General features: G+C 40.0%; 1 protein-coding gene across 2 annotated transcripts; it reads right to left on the minus strand.

The window, feature by feature from the left end:
- Positions 1-7,437: 7,437 nt before the first annotated feature.
- On the minus strand, positions 7,438-20,024 carry LOC131233136 (altered inheritance rate of mitochondria protein 25). 2 transcript variants are annotated; one of them, XM_058229741.1, is made up of 12 exons: positions 19,874-20,024; positions 17,013-17,644; positions 16,563-16,649; positions 14,696-14,737; positions 14,516-14,560; positions 13,877-13,942; positions 13,713-13,769; positions 13,528-13,589; positions 12,328-12,448; positions 9,994-10,071; positions 9,804-9,910; positions 7,438-7,827 (listed from the first exon to the last, which is right to left on the minus strand). In XM_058229741.1, the coding sequence occupies exons 2-12, from the start codon at positions 17,613-17,615 to the stop codon at positions 7,797-7,799; spliced, it is 1,299 nt and encodes a 432-aa protein (XP_058085724.1). In that variant the 5' UTR covers positions 17,616-17,644; positions 19,874-20,024; the 3' UTR covers positions 7,438-7,796. The 2 variants fall into 2 exon arrangements, with proteins under 2 accessions (XP_058085724.1, XP_058085725.1); XM_058229742.1 differs by having other exon boundaries at positions 19,870-20,002.
- Between the last annotated feature and the right edge of the window lie 2,841 nt (positions 20,025-22,865).

Below are 22,865 nucleotides of genomic sequence, written 5' to 3' on the forward strand. Positions count from 1 at the left end.
CCACTTCCCTCGGTTAACATCCCTTGGGCCAATATTCAGACCGGTACAGTCTTCATGCAGGCGACACTTGTCTTAGAAACGTAATGACCAACGATCTGTATTCAATATACATGCATGGCCCACCTGATGATCATCCCTTATGCTTGGAATTTGTCATGTCCATGGGGGACGATCCTGTTGGAAATTATACAGATTAATGTATTTCTGTATAATGTGGAAACCGAAAAGGTAAAATAATCAGAAATCAGGACAGGCTGGAGCACGTCTGAAACGCTGTCCTTAAAGCGTTATCTGCCCCTACTCAAGTGAATTGAGTATGCTGGTAGGTTACAGACAAATAGCTTCTAGGATACGACGAGCCTGGTGTGGGTCTGCGTTCAGCGAACACGAAGGCCCACCAAATGGAACTCATTACACACTTTCTGGCAGTATTACAGTATAAAGGAAAAATCCCAAAAGAAGAAGAAAGGAAGAGAAAAACTTCTGCTCAGGTCAGTTCAAATCTTCAGCTACTGGTTCAGTTGAACCGTTCTAGACCACACCGCTGGTCTGTTCTTCAAGCTAAGGTTTAAGCCTTGCTATGTTGCTGGAAACACTAGAATATATGAGTGGAGAGGGGCTGGCTGTCTCAGTTCGTATGGGTTTGCTGGAGTGAGTTGAGATGGTTAGGAAACCCATCCAGGTCTTCCTTTTATAGGCTATGGTGGCTAGGGGGTTATGGTCCAGAGACTTAAATTCCATTAAGTCATTTCTGGCTATTGGAAAACTAGCCGTTTTCTGACTGTTGAGCATGGACCATTAAGCTGCTACATGCTGACTGTCGTGAGACAACAGCTAGCTGTTTTCTAACTGTTGAGCTAGCCATGCAGCAGTTACAGCTGGACCCTGCACTAATGGGTCAGCTGTTACAGTTTTTGCTGCAATAGCTCTTTTCAGTCCCTCTATTTATACTGAGAGATTTCTCTCCCAGTCCTTTAGTCTCTCTGTTAACCAGCCACCTGCCATAGCCACTTAGTCGCACCACGACTCGCACACGTCTCGCTCCGATTCGCTTAAGGTCACGAAGTGCAAAGTGCGCCACTAGCGCCTCTACAGCCACACTGCCTCACATGCCCATGCCCATGCCCTCGCACCGAGCCCGTGACCGTGACCGTGACAGTGACCGAGACCGAGCCCGAGCCCAAGCGCAGGTGTTCCAGTGCTACGCACTGAAACACGCAAGGTCCATAGTCCACGGACTAAGTAGGTAAATATTATAATACTCCACATCCTTCATATAAACCACAAGTTTTTCTCTTCTCTTTTCCATGTGGGACTATTCCCAAAAAATCCGTAGAAAAGTGTTTTTCAAAACAACTTTTTATATTATATTTTTTTTTATTAAAATATTTTTTTATTAAAATTAATATTTTTGCAACAATCCCCCACTTGATTTTTATAAAAATATTTTCTCGGTTAAACAATACTGCCAGAATAATTTGCTTATATGCATAAAGAAAAATATTTTTCGATTTCAATCTTTCCTTAGTGTAAGTATTTTAAAACTCTGTCGAAATGACTGGTAGCCGCAGCTTTGAACCAGTTATTCCTTGATAACAGAATTGGAAATACCACACACATATTCGCTATGTGTTTGTTAGAGTTCCCAAAATCTTGCTTAGCACAATTAATGACCATGTGCTTATCCTAATTCATGAACGATCCCGAGAGAAAAACTCTTAACTCTCATGAGAGACGGCACCATCTCTGCGTTCATATAGGTGAAATCCTTCCAGTATCTTCGTTACTATAAGATACGTGTCCTTATAGACAGGATTCCATTAAGAGTTCTAAGACTCAACCCTCTATCGTAACGCTCAACACTTATTTATTATGGATGAGGTTTTATAATTTTATTTTTTTTTTGCTGAAAAACTTTCCACATATCAGTGACTTATTCTTACCCATTAAACTCAAAATTAGAGATTTTTTGACTTTAGGTTGGGTTACCATCACTGGTGGAACTTTGGTTGAAGAGTTTCAACCCCATCCCTCTAGATATAGCCTTTACTACCTCTCTCGGTAGAGGTTTAGTGAATGGATCTGCCAGGTTATTGCTTGATTTCACATAAGAAATAACAATAATTCCATCTCGAATCAATTGTCTGACATAATCATGTCGAAGACTAATATGTCTAGACTTACCATTATAAGTCCCGCTATAGACTCTAACTAATGTGGCTTCACTATCACAATGTAGTGACACAGCCGATATAAGCTTTACACAGAAAAAAATTTCTAATAGAAGATCCCTTAGCCACTCAGCCTCTTTGCCTGTTGCAGCCAGGGCTATAAATTCAGACTTCATAGTCGAATGCGTTATGCAAGTCTGTTTCTTAGATCCTCAAGATACAGCTGCACCTCCTAGGGTGAATACTCACCCTGTAGTAGACTTGTTGTCCCCTTCACTCGATATCCACCTCGCATCCGTATATCCTTCCAATACGGCAGGAAACTCTGAATAGAATAATCCTAAGTCTTTGGTTGCTTTTAAGTAACCAATTACTCTACTTATTGCATTCCAATGTTCAGTACTGGGGTTACTAGTAAACCTACTAAGTTTACTCACAGCATATGCGATATCAGGTCTAGTGCATTGCATAGCATACATAAGACTCCCTATAGCACTCGCATATTCTAATTATGCAACTATTCTTCCAGTATTTTCTTTTAGCTTGATACTTGGATCAAATGGGGTCTTTACTTCTTTTATATTTAGATGGTTAAACTTGTTTAGTTTCTCAATATAATGAGATTGACATAAAGCATAACCCTCACAATGTTTTTTAACTTTGATACCAAGAATGGTATCAACTTATCCAAGATCCTTCATTTTAAATACGAAAGATAGAAATCTTTTTGTTTCAGTTACACCTTCCATTTTATTACTAATTATTAACATGTCATCAACATATAGATAAACAATAACGATGTAACTACCATTTACTTTAGAATATATGCATTTGTCAGCTACATTATGCATGAAACCATGAGAAAGTATTTTGGAATCAAACTTCTCATGCCACTGTTTTGGTGCTTGTTTTAATCCATACAATGATTTGACTAATCTACATACTTTGTTTTTATTTCCTGGTAGAACGAATCTTTCAGGTTATTCCATGTATACCTCCTCGTTGAGGTCACCATTCAGGAATGCAGTCTTTACATCCATTTGGTGGATGTGAAGATGATGTATGGAAGCTAGCACAAATAATATCCTAATGGATGTTATCCTATCTAAAGGAGAGTATGTGTCAAAGTAATCTATCCCTTCTTTTTGTCTAAAACTCTTAACTACTAGTCGAGCTTTAAAGGTTTGGATAGTCTCATCAGTGTGATATTTCTTCCTAAATACCCACTTACAACCTATGGGTCTAGAACCTGGAGGTAAGTTAACTAGTTCTCATGTTTGATTTGATAGTATAGATTCCATTTCATCGTTTATAACTTCTTTCCAGAAAGCTGAGTCTCTAGAGGATATGGCCTCTATATATGTTTTAGGATCATCTTCTATAGTCATTACTATAGGTATTTTTCTTATAACATTTTCTCTATCTCCTTCTACAAGATGAAAAATAACACGTTGTGAGTGTATATAGTCATCTCCTAAACTCTTCTCTATTCTTGTCCTTTGACTTTTACGAGGCTCAATAGGAGCTTTCACCATCTGTGGAGCTGTGCTATCTGGTTCTCTATTGGGAGTTTGGATTTCATTATCCTTTGACTCCAAGGATAGTGAGTTCTCAAAAAACTCAACATCTCTTGATTCTATTATTGTATTAGACTTTATGTCTAGAAGTCTATAAGTTTTACTATTTTGTGCATACCCTACGAAGGCGCACTTAATAGCTCTTGGTCCTAACTTAGTTCTTTTTGGATCAGGGGTTCTGCAATATGCAAGACACCCCCACACTTTTAGATATCGTAGGTTAGGTTTTCTACCTCTCAATGTTTCATATGGAGATATTTTATATTTTTTAGATGGAATTTTGTTTATTATATGGCATGCTGCAAGCAGTGCCTCTCCCCATAGACTTAGTGGCAACTTTGCTCTTATCAGCATTGAGTTGACCATTTCTACTAATGTTTTATTCTTCCTTTCAGCTATACCATTTTGTTGAGGTGTGTATGGTACTGTACATTGATGTATCAGTTCATGTTCTTCACAGAAATTATAGAATTCATTGGAGAAGTATTCTCCTCCTCTATTGCTACGGAGAATTTTTATTTTCTTATTTAGTTGATTCTCTACTTCTGCTTTATATATTTTAAACATGTTTAATGCTTCATCTTTACTTTTTAATAGGTACACATACACATACCTAGAGCAATCATCTATAAAGGTTATGAAGTACCGTTTACCTCCACGAGTAAGAATGCCGTTTAACTCACAGATATCACTGTGCATAAAATCCAATATTTGAGACGATCTTTCAACACTTGGAAAAGGTTTCTTTGTCATTTTGGATCTTATGCACACTTCACATTTTTCGATTTTATTATCTGTGTATGAGATTAAACCATTCTTAGCCATGAACTTCAACGTACTATACCCTATATGGGCTAGTCTATCATGTCATAGTCCAGCAGATTCAACCATATACGCAGAAGTACTACTTTCATTCAGAGAAAACTTAACCATTCCGTTACAAGTATATCCATTTTCGACAAAATTCTCATTTTTAGACAGAATTAGTTTACCTGACTCGTACACCACCCGTATGCCTGGTTTTCCCAGAAGATCCCCAAAAACTAAGTTTCGCCTCATGTCTGGGACGTGAAGTACATTAGTTAGAATCACTTTCTTTCCAGAAATGAATATCAGTTCGACAGTTCCTTTGCCGACGACCTTCGATCGGACTTCATTACCTATTTGGACTTCTTGACCATCAGTCAATTCTTCATAGGTTTTGAAGGTTGATTTGTCATAGCACACGTGTACAGTAGCAGCAGTATCATACCACCAACCTGAAACTTTACCTTGGATGGTATTCACCTCAGTGATCATAGCCACGATATCGCTTTCTTCTACTGCATTTGCCTCTTTCTTAGATTTGCGATAGTGGCATACTCGAGCATAGTGCCCAGTTTTTCCACAAATATGGCATGGACCCTTGAACTTTTCGTTCTTCTTTTGGGTGTTCTTCTTGAATTTCCCTTTATTGGGTTTCAGGGAATCGTCCTTCTCGGGATTTTTGTTATTAGTGTTTTCTACAGCATGTACCTTGGACGAGGTATTCTCGTTACCATTTTTTCTATCGCGGTTACGGGATTCTTCCTCAATCCTGAGGTGTTTCTGGATTTGTTCCAGTATGTAGTCCTCGATTTTATGCAGCAACTTCTTTCTATAGTCTTTCCACATCGGTGGCAATTTGGCGATTATTGCCCCGACTTGGAATGATTCAGGAAGATCGATTTTTATCGTTTTGATTTTGTTTACTATTAGCTGCAGTTCTTGGATTTGGGACAGCAGCGGTTTATTATCTACCATGCTAAAGTCAAAATACCTGGCGATGAGAAACTTGTTGGTACCTTCTTCTTCAGCCTTGTATTTGAATTCCAGAGCGGCCCAGATCTCCTTTACTGATGACGTCTGTTGGTACAGATCGTACAGGCGGTCGGAGAGAGCGTTCAGAATGTGTCCTCGACACAAGAGTTCATCTTAGGCTCTTTTGATGCGGGCAGCTACTTGTTCAGGTGTGTCGTTGTCAGATGCTTCAGGTTATGCTTGCAAATTTGGATCTAATATGTAATAGATCTTCAGTGCCGTCAGGAGAAATTTCAGCTTATCTTGCCATCCTGTAAAATTGGTTCCATCGAACCGGTCAAGACGTATTAAGTCCTGATTCATCAACTTGATGGATGAAACACTGTCGGCTTCCATCAGGAAATAACGCTTTAAGATTGTTGAAAATTATACAGATTAATATATTTCTGTATAATGTGGAAACCGAAAAGGCAAAATAATCAGAAATCAGGACAGGCTGAAGCACGTCTGAAACGCTGTCCTAAAGCGTTATCTGTCCCTACTCAAGTGAATTGAGTATGCTGGTAGGTTACAGACAAATAGCTTCTAGGATACGACGAGCCTGGTGTGGGTCTGCGTTCAGCGAACACGAAGGCCCACCAAATGGAACTCATTACACACTTTCTGGCAGTATTACAGTATAAAGGAAAAATCCCAAAAGAAGAAAGGAAGAGAAAAACTTCTGCTCAGGTCAGTTCAAATCTTCAGCTACTGGTTCAGTTGAACCGTTCTAGACCACACCGCTGGTCTGTTCTTCAAGCTAAGGTTTAAGCCTTGCTATGTTGCTGGAAACACTAGAATATATGAGTGGAGAGGGGCTGGCTGTCTCAGTTCGTATGGATTTGCTGGAGTGAGTTGAGATGGTTAGGAAACCCATCCAGGTCCTCCTTTTATAGGCTATGGTGGCTAGGGGGTTATGGTCCAGAGACTTAAATTTCATTAAGCTAGAAGGAGCGACCCTCTGTGACACGATGCGGACGTGCAAAGTGCGTCACTAGTGCTTTTACAGCCACACTGCCTCACATGCCCACGCCCTCGCACCGTGCCCGTGACCAAGCGCGAGCGCACTGGAACACGTAAGGTCCATAGTCCACGGACTAGATAGGTAAATATTATAATACTCCACATCCTTCATATAAACCACAAGTTTTTCTCTTCTCTTTTCCATGTGAGACTATTCCCAAAAAACCCGTAGAAAAGTGTTTTCCAAAACAACTTTTTATATTATATTTTATTTTATTATTAAAATATTTTTTTATTAAAATCAATATTTTTGCAACATAGCCTAATGCATGGCCTTGATTCTCAACGTGTTCTCCACGTCGACAGAAGCCCGCCTTAAATCTCAATAAGGTACAACCCTGATGAGAGAAGACCCGGTTGGCTTGGGCCCGAGTTGGAACAAGTACACAATTTTCCTCCACCAGGTAAGGCCACTGACAGCCCCATCCCTCGCATTTCCGTGATGGGGATGATGTTGCTGCATGATTCGGGTGATCTAAGCCACCCATTTGGTGCCACGGCTACCAAACAGATTCCCATTGTAGAATTACTCTGGCCCACCAATTTTGTACGTTGAATGAAGACTCTGGACCCCTTTTTTTAACCATCCATGGATGGACTATCGCAATAATTATCATCATGCGACAGAAGATTCCAGAATTTGCAACAGCGTGCTACTGAAGAAACACATGCACTTCTGTTAGTAATCACTGTACACATGGCACAAATATAACCAGAATGCTGATCTATTTGGACACTAACAAGAATGGGCCATTCCCTCAAATCACACGGTTTGGATGCTTCTAGCTTGCCTTGGTCGGGCATTTTACAAACCACTCATTTGTGATGCTAAAATGGTTTTCCACTCATTTGTATTTGAAAAATGGCTTCGAATGAATCTCGTTTTCAGCAATAACATTGTTTCTTTGCCGAGATGGTACAAATAACATTATTTCTTTATCCTACAAAAAAAAAAAAAAAAAAAACACTGTTTCTTTGCCGAGATGGTACAAACTACCTTCAAGCATCACATGCTGTAGAGTTATACGCTATTTTGATCATTTTGCTCGCAAGTTGGTTAACAGCATTTGTTACAGCAGCAGCTAAACCAACCCCTATACTCTCTCACAGAACTTACATGGACAAAGGTGAAGGAGATTCTTGGGAAAAACACAAGCAGACAACAGCACAAAGGAATAACTGCAGAAGCAGTGTGCCACGCACCTGTCTATTCGCCGACTGCAATGAAAGGGACTCCCCTGAGAAAATGAAGGACGGGAATTAATACTTTCTTCTAGCTAAAGTAATCAGAATCCAAGTTAAAATAAGGGGGAAGATTTTATCCATAGTGAACATGTGTGAGGCTTCCACTGAGGAAGGGCTATAGCCCAAGTTTTAGAGCAAAAATGGTGGTGACTCATCCACTGTATACATGGATATTGTATGGCAATCCAGACATTCAAATTGCTGACAGCATTGTGAGTGGTGGGTAACCTAAAACTCACATTGAGCAGATGATCATAGCCATCTTATTTTGCAAGCTGAATTTGGACACACTATTCTACTTCAAACCATTCATTTGATAGCTAACAATTGGATGGCTAGGGTTTGCTCAGTTAGTTTGCTTTTCTAGCCATGCTTCATCCACAACATGCATTTGGATAGCTGTACATTGTGCCATTTTTGTGAAGGATGAGTAAACACCATTTTCAAAATGGTGGTGAACTACCACAGAGTCTTGCCCCAAGTTTTTTGGGGACCTGTAAAATAAAGATCTCATGAACCCCACAAAAATGCAAGGAACACAGTCATTTTCGCTGCTTGGTAGAGATTTCAGATTCAAGTGAGCTACATGAGACAAGTGAATGATCAGATATACCCACAAATTACTTTTCTGACCAAAAAAGTGTCAAATGATTAGTTTCACCAAAACCAACTAAACAAATGATGATTAGAGGTAATATATGAATAAGAATAAAAGCAAGTGACCCAAAGAGCAAACTACAGACGACTACACATGTTTTGGACGACTATAAATACAGTTTGTTAATCATCCACTTAACCAAAGATTGGAGTAAAAGAGATTTGACAAAGCCCACATGTTTCTGCAGCACGTGGAATATCTGAGCAATGCACCACATGGACCCTCCGTGTAGATGACCTTGCTCAAAAGCAGGGCAATCAGCTCATAAGTGGATAACAGGCGTGCAATACAATTGAAAGTTAAAAAGAAAAAAAAAAAATCTGCTGACAGTCTGCATTCAACATGCACATTTGGCCAACCTGATGAGTTAAACCACCTGAGGCGGGTCACCTGACCTGAATGGTGAGGTCCCCCCAATGCACGGCTCATATGTCCGAAACATGCGACAAGGCTGGCAAATGTGATCACTCGTGGAGGTGTGACGTGTGGAAACTCATGTTTGGGTCTGAATGGTGGAGCCCACCCAATGCATGGCTCATATGTCCCAAACATGTGACGAGGCTGGCAAATGTGATCACATGTGGAGGTGTGACGTGTGGAATCTCATGTATGGGCACAACGAAACTCTAAATATGAATAATAGAACCCCTACACTAGGGTTCCCAAGACCACCTTTAAGTATGCTTATGAACAAGAAGCAAACTATCACTTGCATACAAATAACAGAAATGCCCTTTTAAGGATGACAACTACAGATAACGTAATCATAAAATTCAAAAAAGGGACAATAGTAGCCCTGGTCCTCTTAACAATGTTTGCCCCTATCTTCCCACTAATCAGATTTTAAGAAGTAAGTTTTGACAGAAATTTTGTTACAGAAAATCTCTGCCATCTGAAATTAATAATATGACCATGAATCTCATGCATGTGGTGGTCCCCGAACCCAACACACCCCCCCCCCCCCCCAAAATAAATAAATAAATAAATAAAAAAATAAAAATAAAAAATAAAATGAAAGGTCTGATACATTCTACATCAAACTAGGCACACATAGAGAATGCTGTCAAGAAAAGTGTAATGTAAGTTCCATATCAAGCAGCTTATTTATCGAAATCAATGGATGAGTCACCAATACATGAATATGTAATAACTATCCCTGTTTCTTCTAAGAATCAAATCATCAGAAACTGGAACAAAAAAATATACAGTGACAAAAGTGAAAATGGTACTACTAACTGAACAGTAGATTATACAAAATTTACAAAAGAGCACTTGTATATAAACTACTATGATTTTGTATACGTGTCTTACCAACCCCCATGCCTAGAGAAATAGTCGTTGTCCAATGACACAGCAAGAGCAACAGCCACAGCCCTTTCTGATAGAGTCAATGGGCGGCTAATTTCTAATTCTTGAATCTGAAGCACAGAGAGCAAGAAGGTTAGTGAAACATTGACTTAAGTTAACATACAACATTAGCATAATTAATATTGATACTTACTGCATGAGCTGGCCCAGTCTTAGAAATTGGATCCGCATGCCCAAACCGGATAACGTACTGACCTGCATCAGTGAAGAGCTGCAAGGTGCAATATCATAGAAATCAGAAATTTAGTGTGGGTATTATCCTGAGAAATCAATGCAACATATGGACTGGACTTTTAAGTCTGGTTGCAAAGAGGATGGATACGGCACTAACTGCAGAAAGTTGTTTCACCAAGCATTTAGCAATCCAATCATCTTCCTTACAGATATGTTTCTGAAGTGTTCTAACCCTGTGATCAACATAAAATTTCAGCGAGTTCACATGTCATCATATATGTATTTTTTGTGCGAAACACTTCGTACTCTTTGCTTTTTGTCCTGCCAAACACTTGAACACTCCTCGACACAAAGCTTCAAACTCTGTACTGAGAAAGTGTTCAAGTGATGTCATCAAAATTTTCATTTGTTAGATACTTTAACTGAGGTGTCTAAGCATATTCTCTGTAAAGTTTTCTTGCATTTTTTTTTTTCTATGCAGATTTCTTTGTCAAGCCAAAGATTTCTTGCTCCTTACCCACAAGTTTCCTCTATTCTCTTCATGTTGAAGAAACTACTCATATGGACTCACTCTTAACTCTCTAGGTTAAGTTCACTCCTATTGGGTGCCCAACCCACATAAAAAAATCACGTTTTGTTGTTTTTTGCTCTTTAATTTCTTTTGCCAGGGTCTCTCTGAGACTTTGAAGGGAGCAAGTGATGTTCCTTGTACTATTCATCATCATCATCATCAATACCTACTATTTCTTGAGGTGATTATTGCATGATTTCCAATGTTTGTTAATTGACTATTTTTTAGTTTAGACTACTATTAATTAGTTTTGATTAAAGTTATATGAATGTTATTTTAAAGTTCCTTTGAGTTTGTCCCCAAAAAAAATCTTTTTTATCTAATTTTTATTTATTTATGAATTTATTATTTTCATTAAAAAAATTATTATGGAAGGGTCTTTTGCCTAGATTCTGGAGTTCTCGACAAGAACACTTTAGAAAAGTTTGAACTTAGCACCCATGGCATGTTTCCTGGTAACACTGCTAACTGGGAGGAAAGCTAATATCAGAACCGACATGGAAGCCAATGTGCATAATGTCCAATCCAGAAGACAATGCAAGGTGAAAATCGATATCATATCTTAGATCATTCCTAGCAGAAGGCTTCTAATCTTCTTACTGCTTCTATTGTCATGCTACTTTTATCTTAGATCATTCAGCTTTTGTTGCCAAATGAGCAGGCGCATACTTTATTTTCAAAGAAATTCAGGACAATTACACAAAATAAGTATCAATTTTTATTTTTATTTTTGTGGAAACAACACAATTTTGAAAGTTACATGAATCCTTAGGCTTACATAGTAAGCACCCGTTTGTGCAAAGGGTAAAATTTCACCATGTCTTGGCGTTTCTATTCAAATATATCCAGGTCTCTAAAGAAGAGAACTCTGATAAGGGTTGCAGCATCTGAAAGGAGGATGAGAGGAAGACATACAAGGATTTCAGATAGAGGTCGTGCAATGGAATCTGAAGGCAATGTTCACTTCTCAAAGTTAGAACCTGGGGAATTTCTGGCGAGACCATATCGTAAAGCTGACCCCAAAATAGCTAGGGCAAAAAATGCAGAGGCGTTTTCACACCAGGCTCGAGTAGGATAGCCCGTAGGATGCAGGGACACACTCCGGGTGGGTGACCCATGTGATTTGGGGCCCACGGGGGAGGTCTCGTGTTCGAGACTCCTCACCGGGGGTGATTAATGCAGGGGCATTTCACACCGGGCTCGAATGAGGTAGCCCGTGGGATGCGGGGACACTCAGGGTGGGCGGCTCATGTGATTTGGGGCCCATGAGCCCATGAGGGGGGTCGGCCGAGGTCATAACCCATGAGATGTAGGGCCTGGGCTATGAGATAAAGGGATTAATTCGCCATACTCTAACAGCTCGAGCTTTTAGAGCAAGTGGTTAATTGTCCTGCATCAGCAAAGCTATGATGACGAGAATTCAAATTTCAAACCACTCCGACTCCAAACAGTTGAGGATGGAATCTCATTAAAAGGATGCCATTTTCCAATCTCTTTCCTTCCATCTCCCTATAAAAACAAAATGGCCAGGGGCCATCCTGTTGGATTGGATCAGAGCAACCCCATTCAACCAACCCCAAAAGACCTCTAAGAGTGCAACCAGAAAGCACAATAACTAGGAATGTAGAAGTGCAACAGGTAGCATTGGCATCACATGTATTTCACAGCCAATACAAATTACCTCACATGCTAAACACTATTCACTGAAGGAAAAGAGACAACCTCAAAGCCGATGCCCCTCCAGTCACGATCAATCTCAGCAAGCACATTCCCATCACTATCCTTTAAAGTAAATGTCCAGTTCCAAAAACCAGGATTTTCAACCACTGCAAACTGCCTCTTCCTGTAAATAATTGTAACAAAGCTTAAATGAAAGAGAGTTCACATAAGAAATATAGATGAAAATGCAGATAAGCCTTCTGAACCTAATTGCAATAAGAACATAGGGTTACATTGGCTTGATTATAAAAAGTTGTATAGAGAATGAAGCTAAGATTCAAAATTCTATGAATGAAAATCATTCTTCCTGCAAAAGTAGGTTGGTGTGTGTTGATGGGGCTTATTATGTGGTTGCCCATTGCCCTTCCAGGTAGCTTTACCTGGGTTTCCCTCTAAGAAACCCTAGCACCAATGGTGATTGATGTTTTCATCCCTCGCTTCACCAACAATAATTTCATTTTGTTTCTCAGGACTTATCTTTTCTTGCATCAAGTGGTATCAGCACAAGTTTTTCTTCAGTGGAGAGTGAGAAAATTGAGTGAATTCACAGTGCCCACAGAATATCTGCAAGACTTCAAAGAATTATGGAATACCATAATTGGGGGAACTTTTAGATTGGAAATCCTTGTATTTAACTTGAGAGCAACAAATCTTTAGTTGGAGTTACCACCAACGTGTAACTAATATCAGGGGATAAAGATTTTATAATTGCCAAAAACTTTTCTGAGTTGCAGATCTTTGATAACAATGACGAACTGCTTGAAAGATTGGTAGAGAAGGAAATCTTTGATTTGCTTGATGAGAAATACGAGGAACCATATTTGAGGTTGCATTAGCTCCCCGATGGTAGAGCTCAAAAATATCAATGAGTCAGAATGAATGCACCAAGGAAGCTTCTTGAATGGAAATAATGAAATTTTATTGAAAAGCTAAGACCAAAATTGGGAATACGAAACCCCTAAAGCCAGGAGAGCAAAAGAACATGACAATGGTCATCAGCCCATAGGGGGCCCCATCGACATTGCTGACTATCCAAAAGGCAAGGAGCAGCAGGAGAATGAGTTCATAGTTGTTTTTGTGATCCAAATATGTCCCCTGCTTATTCCTTAACCTCCCAAAATACGCCACCGAGTCTCTCTTGGCTTGTAGGGACAGAAGTTCTATTGCCAAAATATGAATAGTAATCCAAGAAAGATGTATTACCCCAAATATAAATCATACACTCTCCGCCAAAGATGCCATCGTCTATGAACCACACCAATTTCCTGGAAACAGCAGATGAATATGACATCACTGTAAAGCAAACATCTTTTCCTGCACGCCATGCAACTGTAACAACTCTTGACAAACCATGGAGTGACACCCTTATAATATATTAAATTACATACCTTACCGTCAATCTCTGCATAAATTGTGCTGTTTATAAACCAAATTGGCCTGCGAACCTACAGTTTTCACAAATGAGACATTAAGCTACAAAAGAATAACATCAAAAGCAAAAGAGAAACGATTCATGAGTAACCTTCAAGTACTACATTTTTGCAACACTCACCCTAAATAGCTCGTTACCCATCGCATCAGTTATGTATGCAACAAAAGGGCGCCTTGTACGAAGTAGCTGCAAGTTTTTTTCACAAAGACTCCATGCTTCAGATGCAAGGAGAAAATTGGAAGGGCAAAAAGTATGGGCACTTGGGAAGCATCATAACATCAAGCTGGATTTTGGTTTCTAGTCATAGCAGGTGAAATCATTTTGAAGGTACAAGGATACAACGCAAACATAAATAATCAAATCTCAATTACTTTCATGCATACATTCACAGAGCATAAGCATTTTTCAAATTGAGCAAAGGTTCCACAAATTAATTATAACACATGTTGAGAGTACATTTCACAGCCAGGAAACATTGCTCTGTAAAGATTCTCAAAAGCCAACATGAATGGCATAGCATAAGCCAACAACTGATCTCATATCAGCAAGTTAGATATGAGAATCAAAACATATATTGTAGCATGTCCACGATAACTTTTACTAATGCATTATCATACATTAAAAAAAATCAAAATCAATAAATAAAAATAATAATAATAATAAAATAATAATTTTAAAAAAAAATCTATATTAAAGTTATAAACATCCAAATGATGGAAAGAGAATTTCCCAGGCCAACAATTAAATTCAAAATAATACCTGTCTAAAGATTAGGTTACTTTGCTCACGGATAAAACCCACAGGCTGAAAAGAAAAACCAGATGTCAATGACAGAAGCTTTCTAGATCTTTAAAAAGAAAAAAAAAGTGGATGCTTCACAGTTATCTTTAATAACAGCAAAACTTTGAAACATTCTAAGGGAGTGGAATGGTAACATACTGACTGAGGGTAGCAAGCATCTACCATAGCATATCGGTTCTCCTGCCATTTTAATAAATCCAGTTAAGTCAATTTTGAATTACAACATAGCGGAAACAGCATATAGAAGAAACGTTTTTTTTTTTTTTTAAGTGTGATTGAAACAGGATCTAGAATAGACTGAAACAAATGGGGAACTTCCAAGTTTTTTTTAGTTCTCAGTGTTTTGCCAGTCTTTTTAGTACAGCACGAGGGGGAAAAAAAAAAAAAAAACTCTACTATCTAATCACATAAAATTAGCAAGAAATCAATGGTTTGAGGTACTTGATGCAAGCATGAGGTAGCAATGAATAGGTTCTCATGACCATATAATGCAGGGGCATTTTCACACCGGGTTCAAGTGGGGTGGTTTGTGGGATGTAGGGACACATTCGGGGTGGGCAGCCCATGTGAGGCAGGTGGCTTGTGTAAGGCGGAACCCATGTGATGTGGGGCCCACGATGGAGGTTTGGCCGAGGACCTAACCCATGGGATGTGGGGCTTAGGCTATGAGATAAAGCGATTGATTCACCACGCTCTATCAGTTTGAGCTTTTAGAGTAAGTGGTTAGTTGTCCTATGTCAAAGTGGTATCAGAGCGGGAAGTCTCGTGTTCAAGACTCCTCACCGGGGGTGATTAATGGAATGACACTTTCACACCGGGCCATGTGAGGCGGGTGACGATCTTTAACTTTTGCAGAAAATATCATCTAGGATTTGAACTTTACTTAAAAGCAGTTACGAAGTTTTGGGTTTTAGGGATATTTTTGGTATTTCCATTTAATTAGTTATTAGGATTAAGGGCAATAGTTTAATAGGATCAATGGTTGAGATTAAAAGATATATTAGGGTTTCTTTTAGTCTTAGTTATAACTTATAAGATGCATGGAGAAGAAAATACATAGCTTTTGAAAATTGAATTATATTGCTCTATGCAATTATGAGCTTTAGAGGGAGAATCCAGATCCAATACAAAGTTGTGTATCTTAAGCTTACTAAAGAAAATTCATCTAAGTGCATCATGGTGTGTCGTAAAGGCCGTTACGGGGCCGTAAAGGTAATGGTAACAACCGTTACATGTTATGGGGTCGTAAAGGTCGTTACGGATAAAATGACCAGTAAAGGCCGTTATAGCCCTCGTAACGGCCCGTTACGTCCCCCGTAAAGGCTGTAATGGACCCATAATGGCCCGTTACAGGGCCGATACAGGTTTTTCGGGTTTTTTTAAATAGGAAAAAAAGAGACCATAACGGCCATTACAACCCATATCGTAAAGGTAAGAATGGTGGCCGTTACGGCCACCGTTACCATTACGGAATACCTTGAAGTGCATTTAAGTACATTTTGCAAGTGTTTTTAAAAGTTCATCCAATTGCATAGATTTTGAAAATTGAATTTATATTGCTTCTAGGCAATTTTGGGTTTTGGAGGAAGAATCCGGATCCAATACAAAGCTCTGTATGTTAAGCTTAAAGAATAAAATTCATCTAAGTTCGTCTAAGTGCATATAAGTACCATTTGTGAGTGTTTTTAAAAGTTCATCTAATTGCAATGTACTTAGATGCACTTAGACGCATTCAGACTGCATGCAAACACACATAGATGAATGCCGTACATTCAACCTAACTTATAGATTTCAGTATTAGCTCTAGGTTCTTGAAGGAATTCCAAGCCATATTTTGTTGGTGCGTTCTCCTTTCCTTCTCGTCTTAATTAGACTATGATTTTACACTGGATTAACATCTTAACAGGCATACATCATAGAAACTTAGGAATTTAACCACAATACCATGTGGCTTTCATATTCATGAGCACATACAAATGAAAAGTTACAGTAAAAAATACAGTACCTGCTCAAAACCCAGCATAAGATTTGCCCACTCTATATCTCTAGTTATGAGCAAATTGGCCCTGGCAAGAAGAGGTTCTACCTTGATCTAAAAACACGAGAAAAGAAAATGTGTGTCAATTAACAGCACATCTGGCAGAAATGTAACACCAGCTATGTGATTCTGGAATAAACTTTTACAGAAGATAAACCAAAAACAGAAAGCCACAAATAGGGGGTGAGGGAACACAGTTTGTGTAGAATTGGTGTTATCCTTCCCTGTTCTTTATAAAAGAAAAAAAGAAAAGAAAAGAAAGTGGCACAGTTCATAAGAACTAATAACTAAGAACCAAGTTCTGCAAAATTACAAAGTGTTTTGCAAAATTCCTCTCTTGTGACTAAACTTTCTAATGATCAGATACTTATTGACAGACAGGTTGTTGATAACAGATAATGCTGCTAATTTACTCACCTCTTCTGGAGATGTTGGTTGCAAAAAATCTGTGGACGATTGGCTAAGGGGTGGTTGCTTGATGAGTGGTTTCTCTGAATCGTTAAATCTTTCTCCTGCCACCGTTGGGCTCGCAAACCATCTCCTGAATGGTGACTGGAAAAGGGGCTGATTTTCAAAAGCAGTCTCCCTTCTTTGGACACGTCTCACAACTCTTTGTTTTCTCTTGAATCTAGAATTTCCTGATCTCCTTTCTGCAACCCAAAGCTGCACGAGCCAGTCTCTACTTAAGCAGGGTTCTTGCTGAACAATTTTCCGAAACTGACGGAACATAGGCAAAGGACTTCCTTTATCAGAATGCAGTTCAAACCCCTGCAATGCATTGTTGGCTGTGATTGGCCTCTCCCAAATTCCCATAATCCCTCTCCGAAAGCCAGAATGCTGAAACAGGGACTGAGAAATACAGCCTGTTTGAGGATGTCTTTGAGGACATACATGGTTCATAATCTTTTCAGCATTATGGCAGTTGTCAACTGTGTGATACCAAGGTGAACCGAACTTAGCAATCTCATTTGTGCATTTAATATGCTTCAGGAAGTGATACCACTCTTTTAACCACCTCATCTCATTAATGAGCTAGAACATGAAAACACCTGTCAATTGCCAAACGTAGAGTTAATAATGACGAGGCATAGGTCCAAAAGAAAAAACAAGAAACATGCCACCTACTTGCAGGTTTCAAACAGAACAAACCCCATAAAAAATCACAAGAAATGGAGATTGATAGTTGATACAACAGAATAAACTCAAGAATTTGAAACTGATTTGGATATTTGAATATTAAGTTCTGTAAATGTTAACTCTCAAATTCACACATTAATTATCACTGCCCTAATTTCAACATTCCACTTGAAAAACAATGAATTCCTGAAAGATCAATTATCCGAAATTCAGATCTAATTCACAAAGCTATGAAGAAGAATTATGTGATCATCCAATGCAATGCATGTCCTTGGAACCGAGTTACTCCAAGCAGGACCCATGCTTCAGTGAACTAGGGCGTTAATACAGTGGGTCCCACTATAGATGGGCTCAAAAATCCTCCCAGATTGGAAGATAATAACCAAACCAATGAAACTGAAGGTGAATTTTATAGGATAGCTATAAGACTAAGCATGCTTTATGGAACAGAATGTTGGGCGGTCAAGGAACAACATGTTCCTATGATAAGCATAGCGGAAATGAGGAAGTCGAGATGGATGAGTGGCAAGACGAGGATAGAATTAGGAATGAAATTGGTCGAGGGAACTTAGGAGTAGCGCTAGTAGGTGATAATATGAGGGAAAGTAGACTTAGATGGTTTGGCCATGTGCAATGGAGTCCAAGAATTGAACCAATTAAAAGTGAGTCAGATACAGTTAAAGGCTATAAAAGGGCAAGGGGAAGGCTCAAGGGGATGTGGGTGGTGGTAGTAAGAAAAGACTTGAGGACATATGGTTTAACCAAGGATATGGTCCGTGATAGAGTGGAATGGCATGACAGGATTCATGTAGCTGACACCAATTAGTTGGTATAAAGCCTTGATGATGATGATTGGAAGATCATAACCACCCACATTCTGCTGAAGGTGGATTGTTATTGTATATTTTCCCATAGAATTGCAGAACACTGATAGAAGGGACAAGATTGCCCCACCAAGCAAATTTTTGAGACATCACCTAACGAAGCAGGGCCATAAGATCAATAGTCTAAAATATGAAAACAGGGCCTCATTAGGTGATGACTTAGTGCCCAAGGAAACATGTCATGTAATTCCTATCTGAATAAAACCCAACAGTATACCCAATCAACTAATGACAAAATTTAAAGAATCCTAAGCTAATCAGAAACATCACTGACATATGCAGAGAAATTAGAGATCCAAAAAGCTCGCTCCACTAACTCCAACATAAAGTCTAAAACCCTGAAGAGCAAGAAACACATCTTCTTCTTCTTTTCCTTTTCTTCTTCTTCTTTTTTATTTTGAATGGCAGCAGGGACGGCAACATTTCAACCTGGAAAATAAAGTGGGGGGAAAAGAGGAAAAAAAACGGTGGCAAAAAAAAAAACCCTGAAAAGGTTGTAAAGTACCAATTGAGTTTTTGGTCCACGCAGATGTGGCCCACTGTTCCATGGTCCAGACTAGCCATACACCAGGCCTCACTATGAACAGCCTGTGAGATTGGAAGTTCCTAGCTGTATAATATTTATCCTTTTCTTTGTTGTGAACCATCGCGGTATTTGTCTCCTAACCATCTATTTTTTTACCAACTATTGAAGGGTTATGATTGTTCCAATCTGGGGGGAGTTTTGGTGCATGTGCCATCCAAAGAGGGTCCCACGATACCAACTGCTTAGATTAATGAATCATGGGCATCACTTGCCCCTACTTGCACAAACTGAAAACCCAGTTTGCGTTGTAGAACCTTTTTTATTCACATGAAAAGTTGTCCTCTTTTCCCCCCCAAATATCAAAACCAGTACAGAAATGTTCCAATGCCTGCGTAATCAAGATACGAAAAGATGGACAAGCCCTTTTGTATTACTCCAATTCCCAATATGGAAGACGGAATATGCATGGAAATCAATTATGGCGGGTGGAGATATCAATTCCCTAATAAAAATAAAAATAAAAAATCGTAAAAATGATGAAAATTGCGGAACAGTAGATTGGCAGATTTCTGATGAGTTTTTGCCGCAAAGATCGACATTCTTGCAGGATCATGAATCATAACATTAAAGAACCCTAGAAACCTCATGAATTGAGCAACAAAACCAGCCTTGAACGGATTAAAGAGAATGAGGAAGAATCGCATAAAACAGAGGATTGAGCGCGTACTTACCAATGCGAAATTTGCTGGAGAAGGAAAGATCAGTGAATGCAATGGAGCTTCTGAGAGTCTTTTTTACGAAGGAGAGAGACAGTTCGGAGGGATTTGAGTTTTCGAAATCCAGACACGGAAAATGTCGGCCGATGACGAGAAAAGAGGGGGCTAAACAGACGAGGAAATCGGATTACGTGCTGAGTAACTCAGTTGGGCCCACCTTGAATGCATGTTGTCTATCCACGCCGTCCATCCATTTTTCCATCTAATATAAGGGGTTGAGCCCAAAATTAAAGCATATCCAAAGATCAAGTGGATCATACCACTGAAAACAGTGGGGATAATGATTTCCACCGTTGAAACCTTTCTAGGCCCACAGTGATATCTATTTGTCATCCAACCGGTTCATGAGATTATAAAGACAGGGAGAAAGGGAAAACACACTTATAAACTTGATCCAAAACTTCTGTGCCCCCAAGAAATTTTCAACGTAAGTCAACTGTTTCCTGTGGGGTGGTCCACTTGAATATTAGATATGATTCATTTTTTTTGGCTAAGCCTTAAAATTATCTGGTCAAATGAATGGAAAAAAAGATACGGTGTTTCTCATATAGGAGTGTTTGGCACATGGTATTAGGAAGGATTAGGTGGGATGAGATTTAAAAAACATAATTATTACACATGATAGGGATGGTCCCTTGTTATATTGCGATAAGCTCAATTTCATGCTATAATTGTAATACGGTGGTACATTGAATGGACATACCCATCATCATTTAAAACTATTTAAAGTTTTTGAAAATAACATATAGGTATTATATCCAAATCATTCATCTATTTTGTAAACTCATTTAATGGCATGTGCCTAGAATTGAGGCAAATCTAAAACTTATGTGGCCCTAAAGAAGTTTTCAATAGTAGATATTCAATCCCCGCTACTTTCTATAGTGGGGTCCATTTGAGCTTTAGATCTACTTGATTTTTTGGCGCATGATCTTGAAAAAAAAGAATGGATGGTGTCGATATAGCCCACACATCATGGTGAGACCTACATAACTTGCTAACATTGAGTGGAATTGGCACGGACCCAATGCAATTCCATATAATTTAATTCCTAGCTTTTTCATTCTTCCCAAGTTGAATTGGCACAGGGCCAAATGCAATTTCATCCCACTTAATCTCAGCTAATACCATGCGCCAAACACCATGGGGGTAAACATAATTATTACCCATGGCAGGGATTGTTCCTGTTGCAAGGGGGATAAGCTTAATTCCATGCTTTGTTTGTAATATGGTGGTACATTGAATGAATATACTCACTGTTGGGGGCAAAAATACAAGTCCGAAGACTCGGACTTAATGCCTCGGGACTCGGACTTGATACCTCGGGTCGCCGAAGGATGCGTCAAATCCGAGGCATGGTTCGCTAAACCGAGACAATGGTTGAGTCGGTTCGAACGACTTATCAGCGTTCCGGGCATGTGTCGAGCGGACCGCCTTGCAAGACCGACCGTCGCTAGGTCAGATCTCATCCCGGATATCTTGGGATAAGATCTCCGACCCCGAAGCTCACGGGATCGGATGATGGCTCAAGATGGGCACGATCCTATCTCCGTGATACCAGGAGAAGATCCCGCGCTCAATATCAGGAGGACCCGAGAAGACCCAGCAGCTATAAAAGGAGGACCCTTGTCACCTTGAGAGGTACGAAACGAATCCCTCCTAAAAACCTTCCAATACTTTGAGACCCCGAGTCCAGGCCTGACTTTGGCATCGGAGGGTCCCCTACTCGAGCCAGGGTCTCCTTTGTTTTCTTTCTGTGCAGGCATACAAGGGTCTAGGAGGACGAACCAGATAATCGCATCAACAGTTTGGCGCCGTCTGTGGGAACGTGCAAAAAGCCATCCCGTACCTCTATACTGAGTCCAATGGTGATGACTAGAAGGACGGTCCCAGAAGAAGATTTGAATGAGAACGCGATTACAGGCCACCGGCCCAATCGCTGCTCTCCCCTAACGCACCTAACAACCGCCGACGAGGGGCGACCGGAACAAGCAACAATCAGCGGGGTCGCGACGATGGGCGGTTGGACAAGGAGGTTCAAGAAATCCGTTCCGATATGAATACGATGAAGCAGATGCTGGAACGAATGTATCAGCAGCAAATGCGGCCACTCCCGCATCTTCAAGGGGAGACAGCACGCGTACCAACGGCGGCGGTTGATCCTCAACCTTCTGCGCCGCAGTCTTTCCGGCCGAGCCAACCTCAAGGCGGGTCAGAACCATCTCCAGCGCATTCAGCCAACGCCTCCCTCCCCCCGACTGATCTTCGGCACGAAATAGAGCGAAGAAGGCGCAATCGCCCTTCCATGGAAGGCACGGCAGAAAGCAGTGAACCTTGGAAAGCCGACATTCAAAATTTCAAAAAAGAAGTGCGGGAAGAGATGGCAAAAGAGATGGCGGACATAAAGCACGGCCGGAACGTATATTCAACCGAGTCCGAAGCGAAAGCATCCCCCTTTGTGGACTCGGTATTGAAAGCCCGATTGCCCGAGAGGTTTCGATTACCTCAAATCGCTCCTTTCATCGGCAAGACTGACCCGACCGAGCATATTGAGTGCTTCAGAACCTATATGGAACTCCATGATGCCTCGGATGCAGTAATGTGTCGGGCCTTTTCTCTTACATTGACTGATGTAGCTCGACTGTGGTTCAAACAGCTGAAGCCAAAGTCCATCAGTTCATTCGTTGAGCTGAGCGACGCCTTCCTCACCAACTTCATCGGCGGAAAGAAAAAATTAAAGCCCCCTGCACATCTGAATAACCTAGTCCAGAAGCAGGGAGAGCTATTGAAAGATTACATCAAGCGTTTTAATTTCGAATCCCTTCAAGTTCGAAAACATTCGGAAGAAACGGCCCTCAATGAACTCATGCAATGAGTTTGTGATAAGCCATTCCTGGCATCTCTAGACAAAACTCCGCCCGATACTCTGGCAGAGTTTATGGCACGG

This window comes from Magnolia sinica, chromosome 18 (assembly GCF_029962835.1).
Source record: "Magnolia sinica isolate HGM2019 chromosome 18, MsV1, whole genome shotgun sequence".
Taxonomy (NCBI): Eukaryota; Viridiplantae; Streptophyta; class Magnoliopsida; order Magnoliales; family Magnoliaceae; genus Magnolia; species Magnolia sinica.

What these genes read in the sequence shown, in the direction of transcription:
- LOC131233136 (XM_058229741.1), bottom strand. Translation starts at nt 17,615, where the DNA reads ATGAGGTGGTTAAAAGAGTGGTATCACTTCCTGAAGCATATTAAATGC. An exon ending in GTAACCTAATCTTTAGACAG is followed by an intron (nt 13,943 to 14,515) that starts GTATTATTTTGA and finishes AAAAACTTGCAG; the next exon opens with CTACTTCGTACAAGGCGCCC. An exon ending in TGGGTAACGAGCTATTTAGG is followed by an intron (nt 13,770 to 13,876) that starts GTGAGTGTTGCA and finishes TGAAAACTGTAG; the next exon opens with GTTCGCAGGCCAATTTGGTT.